The sequence below is a fragment of the Bombina bombina genome, chromosome 6 (assembly GCF_027579735.1).
Source record: "Bombina bombina isolate aBomBom1 chromosome 6, aBomBom1.pri, whole genome shotgun sequence".
NCBI lineage: Eukaryota > Metazoa > Chordata > Amphibia > Anura > Bombinatoridae > Bombina > Bombina bombina.
In genome coordinates, this window is record NC_069504.1 from 699,169,659 (window position 1) to 699,188,822 (window position 19,164).

The 19,164-nt window shown below is 37.0% G+C and overlaps 1 protein-coding gene across 2 annotated transcripts in view; it reads right to left on the bottom strand.

Moving 5' to 3' along the window:
* The window catches only part of LOC128663473 (metal transporter CNNM4), a 159,512-nt gene that overhangs the window by 135,503 nt on the left and 4,845 nt on the right, over positions 1-19,164 (bottom strand). The window contains exons 3-7 of one of the 2 annotated variants that reach the window (XM_053717818.1): positions 11,575-11,718; positions 9,446-9,583; positions 9,168-9,337; positions 8,763-8,862; positions 8,578-8,626 (exon numbers count right to left, since the gene is read on the bottom strand). In XM_053717818.1, the coding sequence (XP_053573793.1) occupies positions 8,578-8,626; positions 8,763-8,862; positions 9,168-9,337; positions 9,446-9,583; positions 11,575-11,718 (601 nt within the window). The remainder of the gene's footprint in view (positions 1-8,577; positions 8,627-8,762; positions 8,863-9,167; positions 9,338-9,445; positions 9,584-11,574; positions 11,719-19,164) is intronic. The other variant, XM_053717817.1, reaches the window with a different exon arrangement.

Consider the following 19,164-nt stretch of genomic DNA (forward strand, 5'->3'; position numbering starts at 1 on the left):
TTTATTTGAAATGCAAGAATGTAAGTTTAGATGCCGGACCATTTTTGGTGAACACACTGTGTTGTTCTTGCTGATTGGTGGATAAATTCACCCACCAATAAACAAGTGCTTTCCATGGTTCTGAATAAAAAAAAATAGCTTAGATGCCTTCTTTTTCAAATAAAGAAAGTAAGAGAACGAAGAAAAATGAATAGGAGTAAATTAGAAAGTTGATTAAATTTGCATGCTCTATCTGAATCACAAAAGAAAAAAAAAAAAAGTGTCCCTTTAATTAAATGACAGGACTCATAGGGTCGTTTGACATATCTATGCTTAGGGGTTATATAGGCTTTACGATTGTTAAATCCACCTAAAAAGGAAGCATTTGCAGTGGTTATGATAATCACTGACAGATGGACATAGGGCCACTCATTTGAAAGAGGATTTCTTCTTTTAAATGAAAAGTTCCATATCAACAGTAAGGAAGCCATAACTAAAAAAAATAAAAATAAATTTAGAGATGATAGATAGATTAACACACACATACATAATATATGTGAGTGTCAGGCAACAGCTATCTATATGGTGGTCACCTGATCATGTGACACCTCAACTGAAAGAGGGCCCTCTTAGAAGGGGTGCTAGGGGTCTCTGTTAGAGCTCAGAGAACCATTAAGGTCAGCTAGCTGACAGATTATTGATATTGCTATGGCAATCAACTGCTACCTAGAGTGGAGGGTTATTTCAGGGTAAGATGGAAAACTCTTATTTCACATGAAGTGTGAGGTGCATGTTTATTAAATGGGTGTAGTGTCTTCTGTGAAGCAGTAATGCTCCATAAACAAACTATAGTAAGTAATTGAAATGTGATCGGCAGAAATATTAATGTCAAGGGCATGCGACCCTTGGAAATAGGGTACTCTTCTTTCCAAAATAGGGAAATAGATGCTCAGACAAAAAGCCCCCTCCAACACCTTACCAAGTAACTAATGATTTAGGTGAGGATTTACCATGAAGAAAGGAAATACTCTTAAGGGACACCACCATGTGGTTCTCCATATCCAAAGTTAATTGATATTATATATAAAGAAAAGCCTAGAATCAAATATAACGCCATGGCAAAATGTCAACATTTTAAGGTAATTATAGCATTGCCAGTAATCAGAGACATGGCGGATAAAATAGAGCAACAATAAAAGGGAAGACCATAAGATCAGGTCTGAATTGATTGTCTTTTAGATGGAAGAGAACAGACAGTAAAATATTCAAATTAAGATCATGTTACAACTACAACCCTAGATAACAAATTGTTAGGTTTAATTAAAAACTTTATAACAAAGTGTTTTTCATCTCCCTCATGGGTGCCTATTTACCTCTAATCCCAGGCACACCTTCATAAAACTTTTTCTTTTTTACTTTGGGGTGGGCAGTATGGTATCTGTATTGCTTACCTTCCGCCAGTCACTAAACCAAGCTTTCTCTTGCTGACCGCAGTGCTGGTTCATGCTGAGCCACCGTACATGTGTGACCCCTAAATAAATATTCAAAGACACTAACGCAGGGCAGCAGGAGCATGGCAGGCAGGCAGTGCAGCATCTGACTGGCTATAAAGTCAGCCAACTCAATTTTTATTTATTTTTTCAAACAAATACAGATTTCCTATCAAAGGTTGGCTGGGAGGAAAGCTAAAGCTAGATAACCACTGATTGGTGTGCTGAAAAGTAAGTTTAACAATCTATGTTACCTTCACCTATGGGCTGTAGTGGTAAATATGCATTAGTCTTATTTATTTATTTATGTATAGTTATTTAAAGGGACAGTTAAGTCCAAAATAAACTCATGATTCAAATAGTGCATGTGATTTTAAACAACTTTCCAATGTACTTTTATCACCAATTTTGCTTTGTTTTCTTGGTATTCTTAGTTGAAAGCTAAACCTAGGCAGGCTCTTATGCCAATTTCTTAGAACTTGAAGGCCGCCTCTAAATCTGAATGCATTTTGACAGTTTTTCACCACTAGAGGTCATTTATGTGTGTCATATAAATAACATTGAGCTCGCATACGTGAAGTTACCTAGGAGTCAGCACTGATTGGCTAAAATGCAAGTCTGTCAAAAGAACTTAGATAAAGGGGCAGTCTGAAGAGGCTTAGATACAAGGTAATTACAGAGGTAAAACTTGTATTATTAGAACTGTGTTAGTTATGAAAACTGGAGAATTGGTAATAAAGGGATTACTTATCTTTTAAAAGAACAAAAATTCTGGTGTTGACTGTCGCTTTAATGTGAAAGTTTACTGTTACATTAAGATTTTATAATTGATATACGATGTGCATAAGTATCATGGTGATAAAAAGCAAATCTCCCAAATGGCATTACAGCAGGGAGGTCAGCACCAAAGTATTTTGTTTGGATGACATAATTTAAGAATATGACTATTCCTATTGTACACGCACAGAGCATTTTCCTTCTTTATAGCCATTAAAATACGTGTTTAGATACACTGAGGCAACAAAATTTAGAGACAAAGTAGTGCTGTGCCTCAGAAGGAAAAAAAATTTTTAAAAAAATTAAAAATACAAAATTTACGCTTACCTGATCAATTAATTTCTTTCATGATGGTGAGAGTCCATGGGATCACCACATGTGAATTAAAACTCCAGTCAACTTTGAGGCAGTAAACACACCTAAGATACCAGAGCTTTAATCCCTCTCACGATCATGAAACGGGTAAGCATACATTTTTTCCCCCATAAAATGGTGAATATCCACAACCCATCGAATCCACCTTGTGTTTTTGGTATTAGGCCATTGGGCGCCTCTGTGTTTTTTTCTTACTTCTATTATTACATTTGCTTCATTCTCTTTGTATCCTTTGTTTAAGGAGCAGCAATGCACTACTAGGACGTAGCTGAACACATTGGGTGAGCCAATTACAAGAGGCATAAATGAAGAGCAGCTCCCAGTAGTGCATTGCGGATCCTAAGCCTTTTATACCCTCCTTTCTCAAGGTTCTATTGACTCTTTCATTTCCAAAACTGAAGTTGCCTCTAAACAAAATATAAATATAATATAGCTCTTACATTTGACTATGGATGTTAAATGATAAAATACATTTAACCAAATATCTTAAGAACATGCATAAAAGATGTTTTAAGATTCAAGTCAAACAGTCATGGATCCAACATGAAACCCAAACAATTTCTTTCATGATTTAGATAGAGCATACAGCTTTAAACATCGTTCCTATTTACTTTGCTTACAAAATGTGCTTCATGCTATGGACATCCTTTGATAAAGCAGCAGCAATGCACTACTGAAACCTAGCTGAACACTTTAGGTGAGACAACGACAAGAGACACTTAGCAGCTAACGCCCAGAAGAGCATTGTTGCTCCTGCTTTCAACAAAGGATGCCCACAGCATCAAACAATTAAAGAAAATAAGTAAATTGTCAAGTTTTTTAAAAAAATTCCATGCTCCTTCTGAAACATACAAGATTACTTTTAAATTTTACTGTTTCTTTAAACGTTTTAAAGGGACATATTACTAATTTTTTGTAAGAAAAAAAAAAAAAAAAAAACAGCTGTTGAACATGTTAAAATAATATTTGCCTGGTAAAAGTAATAGCGATTTGAGTTAAAGGGACACTGAACCCAAATTTTTTCTTTCGTGATTCAGATAGAGCATGAAATTTTAAGCAACTTTCTAATTTACTCCTATTATCAAATTTTGTTTATTCTCTTGGTATCTTTATTTGAAATGCAAGAATGTAAGTTTAGATGCTAGCCCATTTTTGGTGAACAACCTGGGTTGTCCTTGCTGATTGGTGGATACATTGATCCACCAATCAAAAAGTGCTGTCCAGAGTTCTGAACCAAGAAAAAAAGCTTAGATGCCTTCTTTTTCAAATAAAGATAGCAAGAGAACGAAGAAAATTTGATAATAGGAGTAAATTAGAAAGTTGCTTAAAATTGCATGCTCTATCTACATCACGAAAAAAAAAAATTGGGTTTAGTGTCCCTTTAAAGGTGAAACTAGCTGCCTGATTTGTTCATCTGGTTTGTGAGACTTACTTATTCACTGATAGTTAACATGTTAAAAAAAAAAGTTTATTCAGTACAAGGACACTAATGCATTATGAAACAGCCTCTTTTAGATGGAACAAAAAAATGGAGTATCACTTTAATAAATGTATATCGTTAAATAAGGCACATACTTAATTCCCAACATTTCTACTATTAATAGAAGATAACTACCAAAAAATTCATTTATAAATATATTTAAATGTTTTATGAAAATTAATAAAACCTAAATATATCACACACAAATGGTAAATATAAATACTCTTTCTTCCCAAGTTAAGCTTTTCACAACAACAAATCAAGAAAGAATGCTTGAGAAAATAATATAAGTAAAAATATGAAAATATTCTAAGAAAAATCTATAGAACAATTCTTTAGAAAAAGAAAACAAAAATCAAGTATAGTTCAGTTATTTATAACAAAAAAAACCTATTCAACCATCTTGACATTAATTAAAACTGTCAATTTGATGTAGTATTTATACATTTTCTAAACATATTAGCTTTAAATTTAGAATTTTAATAACAGTATTTTATCAATGAGAATTGTATATAAAAAAAATAGCATACTATATATTCATTCTAATAAGATGCAACTTAAATTTTGGTATTGATAGAGTTAATGATGTATTGAAAAGCAGGGGGTACAAACACTAAACACGGAGATTGAGCAAAATATTACAAGCAGAGTTGAGCTGGAACAGGTTATGCATGTTGTGGGTCTTGGGAATTTGTAACTGTTTATTTTCCACTACACGTCTCCAACTATATGAAGAAATCTCAGCCGCAGAGACTTTGCAAAAGATTGGAGAAGCGGGTCATGTGAAACTCACATGAAAGGAAGTTGTTAATTCATCATTAGTGTAACAGAGGTTTTTGTACCTTTGTGGATTAGAATAACTGAGTAAATACAAAAAGCTATAATCGCAAAATTTAGACAAGATGAATATTTGTTCATGCATCTTCACACTCCGAGTACAAACTTGTATGATACTTTTGAACTATATTATATGATAGAAAGAGCAGAGAAAGAGCGCACAAGCAGAGAAAGAGCGCGAGAGAGAGCGATCTTTTGGCAAAAAATATCCCTTGTGTGTGTTTTAAAGCAAGGGAGCAATCATTTTTATAACACTAAGAGCAGCTCTTTGTATTGATACAGTTTTAGCACTGTCTTGTCACAGTATACAATTAGTTTCTTGCATGAACAGAGCAAGGCGTTCCAAGGTTTGCCAATATATACTTAGTATAAAGTGTGAGCGATACACTACATGGCCAAAAGTATTTTGTCACCTGACCATCACTTGTTACAACATCCCATTCAAAAACCACATGCCTCCCCTTTGCAGCTATAAAAGCCGTGACTCTTCTGAAAAGGCTTGTCACAAGAATTTGGAGTGTGTCTGTAGGAAATTGTGCCCATTCACCCAAAAGAGAATTTGTGAGGTCATAAACTGATGTTTGATGAGAAGGTCTGGCCCGCAATCAGCATTCCAATTCATCCCAAAGGGTTGAAGTCAATGTAAAATGGAGTTGAGGTCAGAATCAAGTTTACACCAAACCTGTCAAACCATGTTTTCAAGGACCTTGGTTTGTGCACTGGGGCACAGTCATGCTAGAAGAAATGGCCTTCTCTCAAGCTGTTGCCAGAAAGTTAGAAGCATCAAATTGTCTCTGCTATCCTTTCACCTAGCCCAAACCAGGCCAGATTAATAATTAGGCAGAATAGGGATGTGCCTACAGGTAGCCTCCTTAGAGGGGCACCTGTCTGCTTCATATCTGCCTTTCCTGTAAGGTTCAGAGGTCTGCCCTCACTCCACATATAGATTAATAGGAGATTTGCCCTAAAGAAACATGGCCGCTCAGTAACCATTTCTCTTAGAATACAAAGGAAAAGCTCTCTAATCCCTACGGCAAGCAGTTTGCTCAGGTATCTCCCAGGAATACTAGAAAGTATCAGCAGGGTGGAGCAAGCGGGGCACTGGTCCAGCCTCGGGCCCCACACCACTATCACAGAGATAAATTTTCATCCTCCTCTGCAGGTAGCTTTGCATGCAGGAGGAAAGTGGTGGGGCTTTCTTTAGGAGCAGTCAGAGCCACTAGGATGAGAGCACTGCATCCCAAGTAATTAGCAATACCTGTGCATGGCGTGGGTCCTTGGACAGATAAGATGTGTGCACTGCCTGAGAGCGAAGTCGTTTTTTCATCCCGTGGGAGGTCAGTGTAATTGTCATTATATATTTTAAATAATTGCATTCTGTGTGGTCTTTGAGATATTTTAGCTTAAAAAAAAAAAAAGAATATGTTAAAAGTGTTTACTGGCTACTGAGTAGATTTTTGTTAGTTTTGTAGTGACCAGTAAGCAAGCTTAAGCTTGAATGTCGTGTCACGGCTCACCAGATACATGCTCCTGCACACACATTTGCTAGCATCACACCCCAGAACCAGTACATGCCCACCATTTGGCAATGTAAAATTTTTCACATAGTTTTTCTTCAGAGCCATTATTAGGTCAGCCAATAATCCAGGGCAAAGTCCCTCCCCACCATGGCTCCAAATAGCTATATTTTTACACAAAACAATATACATATATATTAAAGTGAAAGTAAATCCTAGCGTTTTACAAACGCTAGGATTTACTATGGAAACAAATAAAGGGCACTTTCATTCATAAAGTTTAAGATACTTCATGTAGAAAGCTCCTTTATTTGATTCAATCGATCGCCATTTTTAGCTTCTACAGCAGCCCACAGCTAAAAAATTTTTTGTCTAAGAGGTGACATTTTCACCTCTTAGCCAATAGCATGCAGTAAATCAGGCTTGGTGCCCATGGGAGCCGGATTTACCGCACTGCTATTGGCTAAGAGGTGAAAACGTCACCTCTTAGCCAAAAAGATTTTTAGCCGTGCCCTGCTGTAGGAGCTAAGAGCGGCGATCGATTGAATCAAATAAAGGAGCTTTCTACATGAAGTATCTTATACTTCATGAATGAAAGTGCCCTTTATTTGTTTCAATAGTAAATCCTAGCGTTTGTAGGATTTACTTTCACTTTAATATTAAAAAAAAAAAAAAAGTAAATCATAGAGAGGAGGCCTAGCCATGCATACATGCCTAACGTTACAGGAACTTCATAAGCTACACAAAAAAAATAAAAACAAATCACATCCAGAGATTTCCACACTGTAGTGGTTATGTTGCTTAAAATGACACAAATGAATGTTTGTAAGTGTAAGTAATATTTTTGTGGTTGCTTTATAGGACACAGTTCTGTATTATTATATTCATTTTAAAGGTATGTTGTACTCGTACAGTGTGATTTACTTATTTTGATCTTGCACAGATATAAAAGTATTACAGCACTTCTCAGTGGTACTCATACCTCATTAGATGAAACTTTACATTTAAAACTTCAAATCTATTTAAAAAGAGATAGTCTAGTCAAAATTAAACTTTCATGATCCAGTTAGAGCATGCAATTTTACGCAACTTTCTAATTTACTACTATTATCAATGTTTCTTTTTTCGCTTGGTATCTTTATTTTAAAAAGCAGGAATGTAAGTTTAGAAGTCAACCCATTTTTGGTTCAAAACCTGGGTAGCGCTTGCTGATAGGTGTCTAAATATAGCCACCAACCAGCAAAGCTTACATTCAAATACAGATACCAAGAGAACAAAGAAAAAATGATAATAGGAGTAAATTAGAAAGTTACTTAAAATTGCATGCTCTGAATCATAAAAGTTTAATTTTGACTAGACTATCCCTTTAGTTTTGTTTGTCCTAAGTAAAAAATATTTTCCCTCAATTATTTTCACTTTTTGTTTGGGGGGGGCAGCTTCAGATTTCTGTGCATACAGGCATCTGAGATAAGAATAAAGCCCTAGCCCAAACCATTAAAAATCAGCCCCAGACCATTATTCCTACTCCAACAGTAGGCACTATGTATCCCAGCGTTCTCCACTGCACCAAGATTCGCCCATCAGACAGATAGTGAATCAGGATTCATCACCCCAGAGAACTCGTTTCCACTGCTCCAGACTGCAGTGGTGTTGTGCTTTACACCACTCCAGCTGATGCTTGGCATTACACATGTTCCCGTTTGGCCAAGGTGGCATCCTATGACAGAGCCACGTTTAAAAAGTCACTGAGCTCTTCAGTACAACTCATTGTTCTGCCAATGTATGGCTATATGCTAGACTCACTAAATAGTAGGGGTGCCCATATACTTTTGGCAATATAGTGTATGTTATTACTTAGAGTGTTTAAATCATGTCATGTTTCATATTCACCATTCAAAGTGAAAATTTCAGCACTGCCAATCTCTACATAACTTAATAAAAATAAAGACCTTATTAAACCCTTATCCACTCCCCATAAGGCGTAAAGTGCTTGTCAATCATGCTGAGGGGGCTGCAAAACTCCAGATGCAATTGTTAACCACTCAAAAGCCAATGCGCACTGACAGACATCTAGGCCATTCGTATAAGTGGTTTGATAAATACCACACACACATGCATTTACCTCAACCTTGAAAACAGAGAACCCCTTTTAAGGGAAAATCGTGAAGGACCTGAAGAAAATGGTTAAAGAAAAATGTGTAATGGGATGAAGGGGACCAGGAAGACAAATGTCACAAGTATATGGAGTATAAAAACTAGGGTGCATAAGATCAGGGCAAAGAAAGGGGCGAGCAGAGTCTCTCTCACCTGCAGTGGAAGGGGCGCTCATAGCCATAACACCATAATAGGAGAAGGCACCCGACTCAAATTTCATGTTTTCTTTTCCAGCTTCTACTTCCACTTTGCCCTGAAGAGAAAACGTATTGTTACTTAAATCCTACTAGCTTTATATACGACAACCTTACATGACTCATACAGCATTATTTCTACACCATTTTAAAACTGTATATAAATACACAACACATAAATGACACACCAATCAATCTGCATTAATTCCTCCCCATAGCATGCTCACTTTAACTGCTCTTAACACTAATGTAACACCCAAAATCACTCTCTAATTGTATTAAATATAAGCTCTAGAATGTTGTCATCCATATAATACAAACTTGTTACCACACACCCATGGGAAAAAAAAATACACTAGCCAACCTGCAGAATGAGGATGAAGTAATCAGCCATTTTGTTGCGTTGGTAGAGATAGTGCTCAGGTGCCTTCTTATCATTTTCATTAAAATGCAGTTCCTGCACCACATCTGGATACTTTAGAAGACGCAGAAGAGTCTTTTCTGACACCAGTGATGGAGAAAAGAGAGGCACCTCTGGGGAGGAACAAAAAATAAATAAATAGGCCTGACCAAATGCATACATGGACGGTCAGATTGTCAGGGGGTCCATAGACATAGTGTCTAAGGAGCAGGGGGTTTCACCTGTGGACAGGAAGCGATGAGCAGCAAGGAGCAACTGTGGAGATATTTTCACTCGCAGTTCTAGCTCAGCATCTTTAAAAACAGAAAAATCCTTTTTGTCCTGACGCCGTCCGACACGTTTCTTACTGCGATTATCAGCTTCAGAGGAGAAAAGAGAATTAGAGGAAAATTACAAAAATCAAGAATATGTACCAGGGAAAGAAAATCTGCAAAACCATCATTGCAACTAATGGGAGCACAATTTAAAGAGCCCAAACAATAGTCACTTCTCATTACTACATTGTGTGTTAATTGAAGACAATGTTACTGGATATCTACTGAGCTAGCTGATCCTGAATTTACAGAATCCATCTCATTTTCTGAATTACTCTAACAGCACACAAGCACCCTTAAGCAGATGTATAATTATCTGTCATTTAACCATATTTGTACACACTATCCTTTGAGCAACAAAATCAGTTATACTAGAATACATCTGAGAACTTCACTCAGAAAAATTTAAGCAGATTTGGAGAAAAATAAAAAAAAAAAAAAAAAAAAAAAAGAAGAAGATGATGATGCCACCCGTTTTACCCTTTGCTTGCTGTGAAATATACCACACTTAGAAACGTTTTTAAACAGGCAAAAAACAAACAAAAAAAACACAAGTTGATACAAGTTTCATATTCTAGCTGAAACACGAAAAAGCACAAATTTTTGGTTATCAGCTCTCTTGCTAGAAATGACAACCTTAAAAAGGGGACAGTAGACCATGAATATATTTATATAATTGTGCAGCATGTGCACAATTAAGAAGCATTAGAGTCTCAGAGTGAACAACCTGGGTTCTTGCTGATTGGTGGATACATTCACCCACCAATAAACAAGTGCTGTGCAGGGTACTGAACCAAAAATTGGCTCCTTAGCTTAGATGCATTTTTTTCAAATAAAGATAGCAAGAGAACGAAGAAAAATTGATAATAGGAGTAAATTAGAAAGTTGCTTGAAATTGCATGCTCTATCTGAATCATGAAAGAAAGCATTTGTGTTCAGTGTTCCTTTAAGGTGAATGTTGCAGTGAGAGTGGGAAAAAAAACAAATAGAAAAAACACCCCCCCTTAAAGGGCCACTAAACATAGAAAATAATGTTATATAATTCTGCACATAGTGCAGAATTATATAACATTATATTAGTGCTAGATTTATATAACCTAAAATTGCCGGTGAATTGTTATAATAAAAATTTTTTTTTAAAAAAAGTGGTTTTCCAGACCCGCTCTCTCTGCTCTACTGAGCGGGTCTGGTTTTTGCACTCAGCGCATCTGGCAAGCTGTCTAGTCACAGCCTGGCCCGACCGCGCCATTACACTCAGTGCAGCTCGCTCCTGCTCTGTCTGACAGCGGGAGCGAGCTGCACTGAGAGTAATGGGCCGGGCTGTGACTAGACAGCTGGCCAGATGCGCTCAGTGTAAAAAACAGACCCAAAAGTCTTCTGAAGTGGTGTTTTTAGGCACAATGAGGCTAACTGGTAGATGTGTTCACAAAGAATATTCACTAATCAGCTTCCATGTAAGCACAGATATAGGTAACAGACTTTGGCGCAAAAGAAAGAAAAAAAAAAAAGAAAAAAAAAAAAAAACACAAAAAACCAAAAGCTTGTTTTAGTACTAAACTTCATTCAAAACTGGTATTATCACGTGACGTCACTTTAAACTGGGGCATAACATCTTTTTGTTTGTTTTTTATATTAAATTTAATATGACAGTGCTTTTAATACTTATTCAATCATTGAATTATTTTCCATGTTCCTACCATAAAGAACAGCCTTCCTGCAAAATACTTTTTGACTTCACATTGTGAAGCCTGCAAAACCTATTTTCCAACCCAGATAATACGTCCCATCATTTCAAAACAACTGGTGCTCTACAAAACAGGACAGTGTGCAGCAGCAAACCAAAAAAGCAATTTCACAGAAAATCACCAATAACAGATGAGAAATGGGGGTCCTTTCATATAAATGCAATGCAAGGTCACAACTGGTTCATGATAGTATTGGCTATATATATATATTCAATCTCACCCCAAAAAAAATAGGTCACATGTTCTCGTCTTAGTAACAATGCACATAGGGAATATAAAATAGCTACTTACTATACAAGTCAGATTCATCCAGAATCTCTGATTTAATTATTTCTTCAATGACATCTTCCAATGTTATTAGTCCTAGAACCTCATAAAATGGGTCACCTTCTCCTTCACTGTTCACCTTCTGCACAATGGCCAAGTGGGACTTACCTACAGGGTACACAATAAGGAAATTCAAAGTCCTCATAAAAAGTTGAAGACAAATATGCTACAAATCATTTATGATATAAGGAATGAAAATATATGTTTATAGAAGAGTATCAAAAAAAAAAAAAAAGTTGCTTAGATTGCAAAATTAGTTTTTTGGTTTTAACAGATTGAAAGGCAGTCTAAAAAAATATATATATTCTTACCTGATAAATCTCTTTATTTCATGGTGGTGAGAGTCCACAAGCCATAATATTTGGGATTAAGCTCCCTCCACCAGGAGGCAGGCAAAAATGACCAACAGGATCAAGAGCTTTAATCCCTCCAACTTCCTGATTCCCCTCAGTCTGCTATATAGCCAAGAAAGGAGAATAAACAAAGGAAGAACAAAGCAGGGTAATGAGCTGCATGCCAGAACCGTCTGATAGAACTAAATGGGTAGGCCTTGTAGACTCTCACCATCTTGAAAGAAATCAGGTAAGAATACATTTTATGTTTTCTTTCATAAAAGGTGGTGAGATTCCACAAGCTATAACATTTGGGACCCAATACCCAAGCCATGGGATAAAAACTGAGCAGGAACATCATTGCCCAGACACTGCTGCCTGGAGAAACTCCCTGCCAAAGACAGCCTCTAAAGAGGAAAACAAAAAAATTATCAAAATGATATTTTGTGACAGTATGGAGAGAGACGACCAAGTAGCCGTTTTGCAAATATGTTCAATGGATGCCTCATTCCTGAATGCCCAAATTGTATAAACAGACCTAGTTGAATGAGCTGTGATAAGGAGGTGGTGGAGGCTTCCTCGCCTCAGTCTTGCAAATCAGTTGTTTCGACCAAGAAGCAACTATGAATGAATTTTGATCCCTACGCTGCACAGGAAAATGAATGAAGAAGAATGTCTAAATTCCTTGGTAGCCTGAAAATAAAAAACTTTAGGGCCCTAACCACGTCCAAATTGCGCAAGAGGCATTCTTTGGAATTCTTGGAGAAGGACACAAAGAAGCAATTGCAATCTCCTGATTGATGTTCACAGAAGAGACAACCTTCGGTAAAAATTCATAGGGAGTCATGAGAACTGCCTTATCCTGATGTTACACTAGATAAGGGGACTTACAAGATAAAGCAAAACGTTCAGAAACCCTCCTAGTTGACAAAATGGCTAAAAGAAACATGGTCATCCATGATAAGAGCTGAGCGTTGTGCACATTTAAACAAACTCAGCACCAAATTGAGATTCCATGGAGAAGACACTGCTCTAATTACTGGCCTAATCCTTACCAAAGCCTGGACAAAAGTCTGAATATCTGGAATCCTAGCCAGTTTCTTGTGGTACAGAGATTGAAAGAGCTGAGATCTGACCTTTCAAAGAACTGGCCGATAAACACTTATCCAATCCATCTTGCAAGAATTGAAGAATTCTAGGAATGGAAAAGAATTCCATTGAGAACCCTGAGAATCTCACCAAAACAGGAACACCTTCCTTCTTGTAATAAATCTCTCTCGTAACAGATTTCCGAGCCTGAATAAGAGTGTTCACAACCGACTCAGAAAAAACAGGTTGAAGCACTTAACCCTTTGAGTGCTAATGACGGCTCTGAGCCGTTGCAGAGTTTCCCACTCTGGTGCTAATGACGGCTCAGAGCCGTCACTAGCACTCTCCCACCTTGAGGGAGATCTGGGGGCTCCCACCCGATCCTACTCCGGCGATCGTGTCTGTAGAGTGACAGGCATCGCCGGGGCTTCCTGTTTTGCGTGGTGACGTCACCGCACAACTTTATTTATACTTAACAATGTTAAGTATAGGAGCAGGGGGCATGCTGCTTAGAAGCCTGTATCTCAGGCATCTAAGCAGCTACAGACCCCCAAGACCCACCATTGGAAAGGTAATCACCTAACCTTTCCAACAGTATAGGTCTTGGGGGTCTGAAAAAAATAAAAAAAAAAGTTAAAAAATGTTTGTTCAAAAAATAAAAACTTTAAAAATCTTAGCACCCAGGTGGGAAAGTGCTTAGCACTCAAAGGGTTAAAGGTACATGAAACCCAAATTTTTTCTGTCATGATTCAGATAGAGAATACAATTTTAAACAACTTTCTAATTTACTTATATTATCTACTCTGTTTCATTCTTTTGGTATCATTTGTTGAAGGAGCAGCAATGCACTACTATTTTCTAACTGAACACATGGGTGAGCCAATCGCATTCAATATATATATATATATATATATATATATATATATATATATATATATATATATATATATATGTTACAGAAGCATTAGTTATTTTGTTGTGAAGAGCTTATTTCCCAGCAGCAATGCCTGAACCAGCAAGCCAGCGCCTAAGAAGGGCTCCAAGAAAACCGTAACAAGTATCATTTCATAAAGAGTTAACTCTTTTTTTTCAGCTTTTAGAAACTATTGCCTAAATACACATTTTTGCTGGCCTCAGCTCTAAGTTTAGGGATAACCAATCCCATTGTCTAATCACCTCTGGAGCCAGACTGCTAATTGATAAGATGAACTTGTAAACTTGTTATCTTAAGTACTGTAATCCTATTGTGGCCTGTCAAAGGACAGTGCTCTCTATCTAAATGTGTGATGGGGGATTTTGTGCTTCCCCCCCCCTCTCCCCCTGGGAGTGCCCTGTGTGCATGTAACCTTAATAAAAAGCAGGCTGGGCATCCCAGTGCTGAGTTCTTGTTTGACCCTCAATCGCAGCGTTGACTCGTTTTTGTGGGCAGAAGGGTATCCTAGCTGTACTACAGCTAAGGGAGATTATTCTATATTTGCGAGACTCATATAGAATACTATGGAAAGCAGCTTCTCCCCTCTTTAGCAATAGGGATCCAGGCTACTAAGCGGTCCATCTCTCAGCGAGACTAAGGGTAACCGTAACATTTGGTGGCAGCGGTGGGATATGAACCCACGCCTCCGAAATGGGCATCCCAGTGCTGAGTTCTTGTTTGACCCTCAATCGCAGCGTTGACTCGTTTTTGTGGGCAGAAGGGTATCCTAGCTGTACTACAGCTAAGGGAGATTATTCTATATTTGCGAGACTCATATAGAATACTATGGAAAGCAGCTTCTCCCCTCTTTAGCAATAGGGATCCAGGCTACTAAGCGGTCCATCTCTCAGCGAGACTAAGGGTAACCGTAACAATATATATATATATATATATATATATATATATATATATATATATATAGCCACCAATCAGCAGCTAGAACCTAGGTTCTCTGCTGCTCATGAAGTTGCCTAGATAAACCTTTCAGCAAATGATAACAAGAGAAGGAAGCAAATTAAATAGAAGTAAATTGGAAAGTTGTTTAAAATTGGATTCTCTATCTGAATCATGAAAGAAACATTTTGGGTTTCATGTCCCTTTAAAGTTCAACCTCCAAATCGTCAAATTGAAAGATTTTAAATCTGGATGAATGGAAGGACCTTGAAGAAGAAGGTCCCAACATAGTGGGAGATTCCACTGAGGAGAAGACGACACCTGAGTTAGATTTGCATACCAAGTCCTGCATGGCCAGGCTGGGGCAATAAAAAAATACAGAAACTTTCTCCTGTTTGATTTGAGCAATGATTCAGGGTAGAACAACAGGAGAATATACATACTGTACATCAGACGATAAGTCTAAGGGACCACCAGCTCATCAATCAGAGTCCCTTGTGGATCCCTGGAGCAATATCTCAGGAGTTTGTGCTTCAGGCAAGGATGCCATTATGTCTATTCCTGGAATCCCCCAGCAAACTACAATTTGATCGAAAAGTTCTTCATTCAACGATCATTCTCCTGAATGGAAAGACTGACGACTGAGGAAGACTGCTTCCCAATTGTTGACTCCCGGAATGTGAATGGCAAAAATCAAAACGATTTTGCTCTGCCCAAAGCAGAATGTGAGAAACTTCCTTCACTGCTAGAGAACTCTTGATTCCTCCTTGATGATTTATATCCACTGTGAGGTTATTTGAATGAAATCTCAAATAGGTTTCCTTCTTGAGCAGAGGTCAACGCTGAAGGGCCCAAAAAAAAAAAAATTTGAACAAAGTTCTAAGACACTGATTGGTAACCTTCCCTACTGAGGTAACCAGACTCCTTGCACTTTCCGGTGCCCCAAAATGGCCCACCAGCTAGAAAGTATGGCATCTGTGGACTGGTAACTACCACCCAAGAAGGTCAAAGAAAATGTGCTCCCATAACTATGGATCTGGGATATATCTAAATATTTGCCTCATCCTAGTGTCAAAATACAAACATAATAAATCAAAGAATTAAATGAGAAATATATCTCACAAGACATGACAGCCCCTTGGCATTTTTAAATGAAAATAGACAGATAATAAATAAGCCCTACTTTTTGTATAAAAAAATACATAGAACCATTGTCACAAAACTGTCATTTACAGACATTGGCCAGATGATCTAAAAGCTATAAGGACTGTTGAGCTGAATGAATTAATCTTTGAATAGAAACATATTTGCAATATACACACATTGGCAAAAATAATTCTAGTAAAGGTTGGCTAAACTTTGTGCATCAGCATTTTAAATACTGCAGCTGCTCAGAGAGCCAGTGGGCATTGAATCATGTCAGCAATGAACAAATTGAGTAATTACCTGATGATATAGGCACCATTTTCTCTCTGAGCAAGTGCTGTGTTTAAAATGCACAGAGCATACTTAAAAGTGACATTGAACACTAGATTTTTCATTGTATAAATGTTTTGTAGATTATTTATATAGCCAATCTGGGAGTGTTTTGTAACAATGTATAGTTTTGCGTAGATTTTTTAATAACATTGTGCTGATTTTCGGACTCCTAAACAAGCCCCACAGTGTCTGATATATATGCTCGTTTACAGACTCCTTACTGGCTCCTGTTTAAGTTATGCAGGGAAGCTCTTCTTCCTTTCCTAGCCCCTTTCGCTGGGTGTCCCAGCCTAACCTCATCCTCATTAACAGTGTTAAACTGATAACTTCTAAGTAAATTTTTAAAAGGTTTTAAGCTGGATTTTTAGATCAGTATCTGTGCATATTCTTCTTTATACTAGTGTTTATTACATGCAGTTATATGAACATTGGCATTTACCTAGAGGCAGGAAACCTCAAATTTTTCTTTCATGATTTGGATAGAACATACAATTTCAAACATCTTTCCAATTTACTTCTATTATCAAAATGTGCTTCATTCTCTAGATAGCCAATCACAAGAGACAAAATGTGTGCAGGCACCAATCAGCAGCAGCTCCCACTAGTGTAGGATATGGGCGTATTCTTTTTCAACAAGCGATACCAAAAGATTGAAGCACATTTGAAAATAAAAGTGAATTTAAAAGTGTTAACATCACATGCTCTGAAAATAGATAGATAGATATTGCAAAAATTATTCTATCAAAAATGGAAGCTCACCCGTGTGCATACCAGTTTTGGCTGGAATATTCCTTTAACTTTATTGTCCCTTTAAAAGTTTGGAAAGTCAAAATTAAACTTGCATGATCCAAATAGAGCATATTATTTTAAGACACTTTTACATTCATTCTATTTTCAAATGTGCTTTGTTCTCTTAGTATCCATTGTTAAAAAAGAATATATACATATCCTACACTAGTTGGAGCTAGCTGCTGGTTGGTGCCTGCACAAATTTGTTTCTTGCGATTGGCTGACTACATGTGCTTTGCTAGCTCTCAGTAGTTCATTGCTGCTCTTATAGCAGTTTTGATAGAAGTAAAGTGGTTTAAAATTGTATGTTCTATCAGAATCCTGAAAGAAAAAAGTTGGTTTATCAAATAAAACGTATAATTGTAGTTCCCTGATTTGTCAAGCCCTGTATTAGAATATCCATAAAGAGTGGGGAATGCAGATTGAACTCCTAGTTCCCTTTGTTTGAGGTTTACAATTCCACCTTTTGTCACTACGTGTGTGGTGCGATTTTATGCCCTCTGCATTTACTATGGCTGAGGTGTACAGACCTCTGACCATTCACCCACACACAGCTTCAGTTAATAACTGTTGTGGAAGATATATATAAACATAATGTTATTAAAAAGATAATTATGCAATAATCTCAGAGATGACATGAGCACAATGTACAAAGTGTCTATGCAGGATATAAAGCATTGATTGTGTGCCAGGATGGCAATTACACAATGACAGGCAATTACAGGCTCTGAAATACCCGCTCCAACCCCCCTCCACCATTCAACCAATACAAAAAAAAGAAAATAATTATTTTGAACATGGATTGCATTCACAGTAATAAAGACAGATACAGCAGGTATTGCATGGTTAACAGGGCAGCAGCAAACCCGACTATAGAATTTGCTTTAAACAACTTTACATTTTACATCTATTATCAAATTTGCTTGATTTTCTTGCTATCATTTGTTGAAGGAGCAGCAATGCATTACTGGGAGCAAGCTGAACACATCTGGTGAACCAACAAAGAGGCATTTTTGTGCAACCACCGATAAGCAGCTAGCTCCCAGTAATGCATTACTGCTCCTTCAACAAATGATACCAATAGACAGAAGCAAATTTCGTAGAAATAAATTGGAAAGTTGTTTAAAATCATATGTCCTGGGTTTCATGTCCCTTTAATATAAATTTTTGTTAGAACAAACTAATAAGAACATTAAAGGGCCATAATACCCAAATGTTTAAACACTTGAAAGTGATGCAGCATAGCTGTAAAAAGCTGACTAGAAAATATCACCTTAACATCTCTATGTAAAAAAGAAAGATATTTTACCTCAAAAGTTCCTCAGTAGCCACATCCCATTGTAAAGGACTTCTAAGCAGCATTTTAGTGTGTCTGTCCTGGGACAGCTTAGGGGATGAGCCTCGTGAACTCTCATAATATTTCACCAATCAGGTAAAGGAAGCTTACTATGAAATCTCATGAGAGTTAAGTCAAATCTCATGAGATCACAGTAAGAGTTCATGACCTCAGCACTGCTGATGCTGATTGGCTGCAGTTCATTTCTTCATTTTTTTTACCTGCAGCTGGGAGCAGCTGAGTATAACTTTTTACACAGAACTTACTCTGCTGAGCTGAGGAGATTGTGAGGTAAAATATCTTCCTTTTTTACATAGAGATGCTCAGGTGATATTTTCCTGTCAGCTTTTTACAGTTATACTGCATCAGTTTCAAGTGATTTAGCATATGAGTATTATGTCCCTTTAAATTAACTTTTTTTTTAATCTATATGATAAAATATTTGATTTACTTTATTTCTACATGAGAGATGTGTGTCCTTCAGTGTAGAAAGTCTTGCATTTCTAGCCAGTGAATATAGTGCAACTATTCCAACTTAAAAAATGAAGGTAATATGTATTATTCATCATTTTAAAAAGGGACTTTACCTTTTTGCTATTTAACACTGTTTCTTTTTTTGTTTACTTTGATTTAACTTTTTTTTTTACTAATGGAGCACTGCT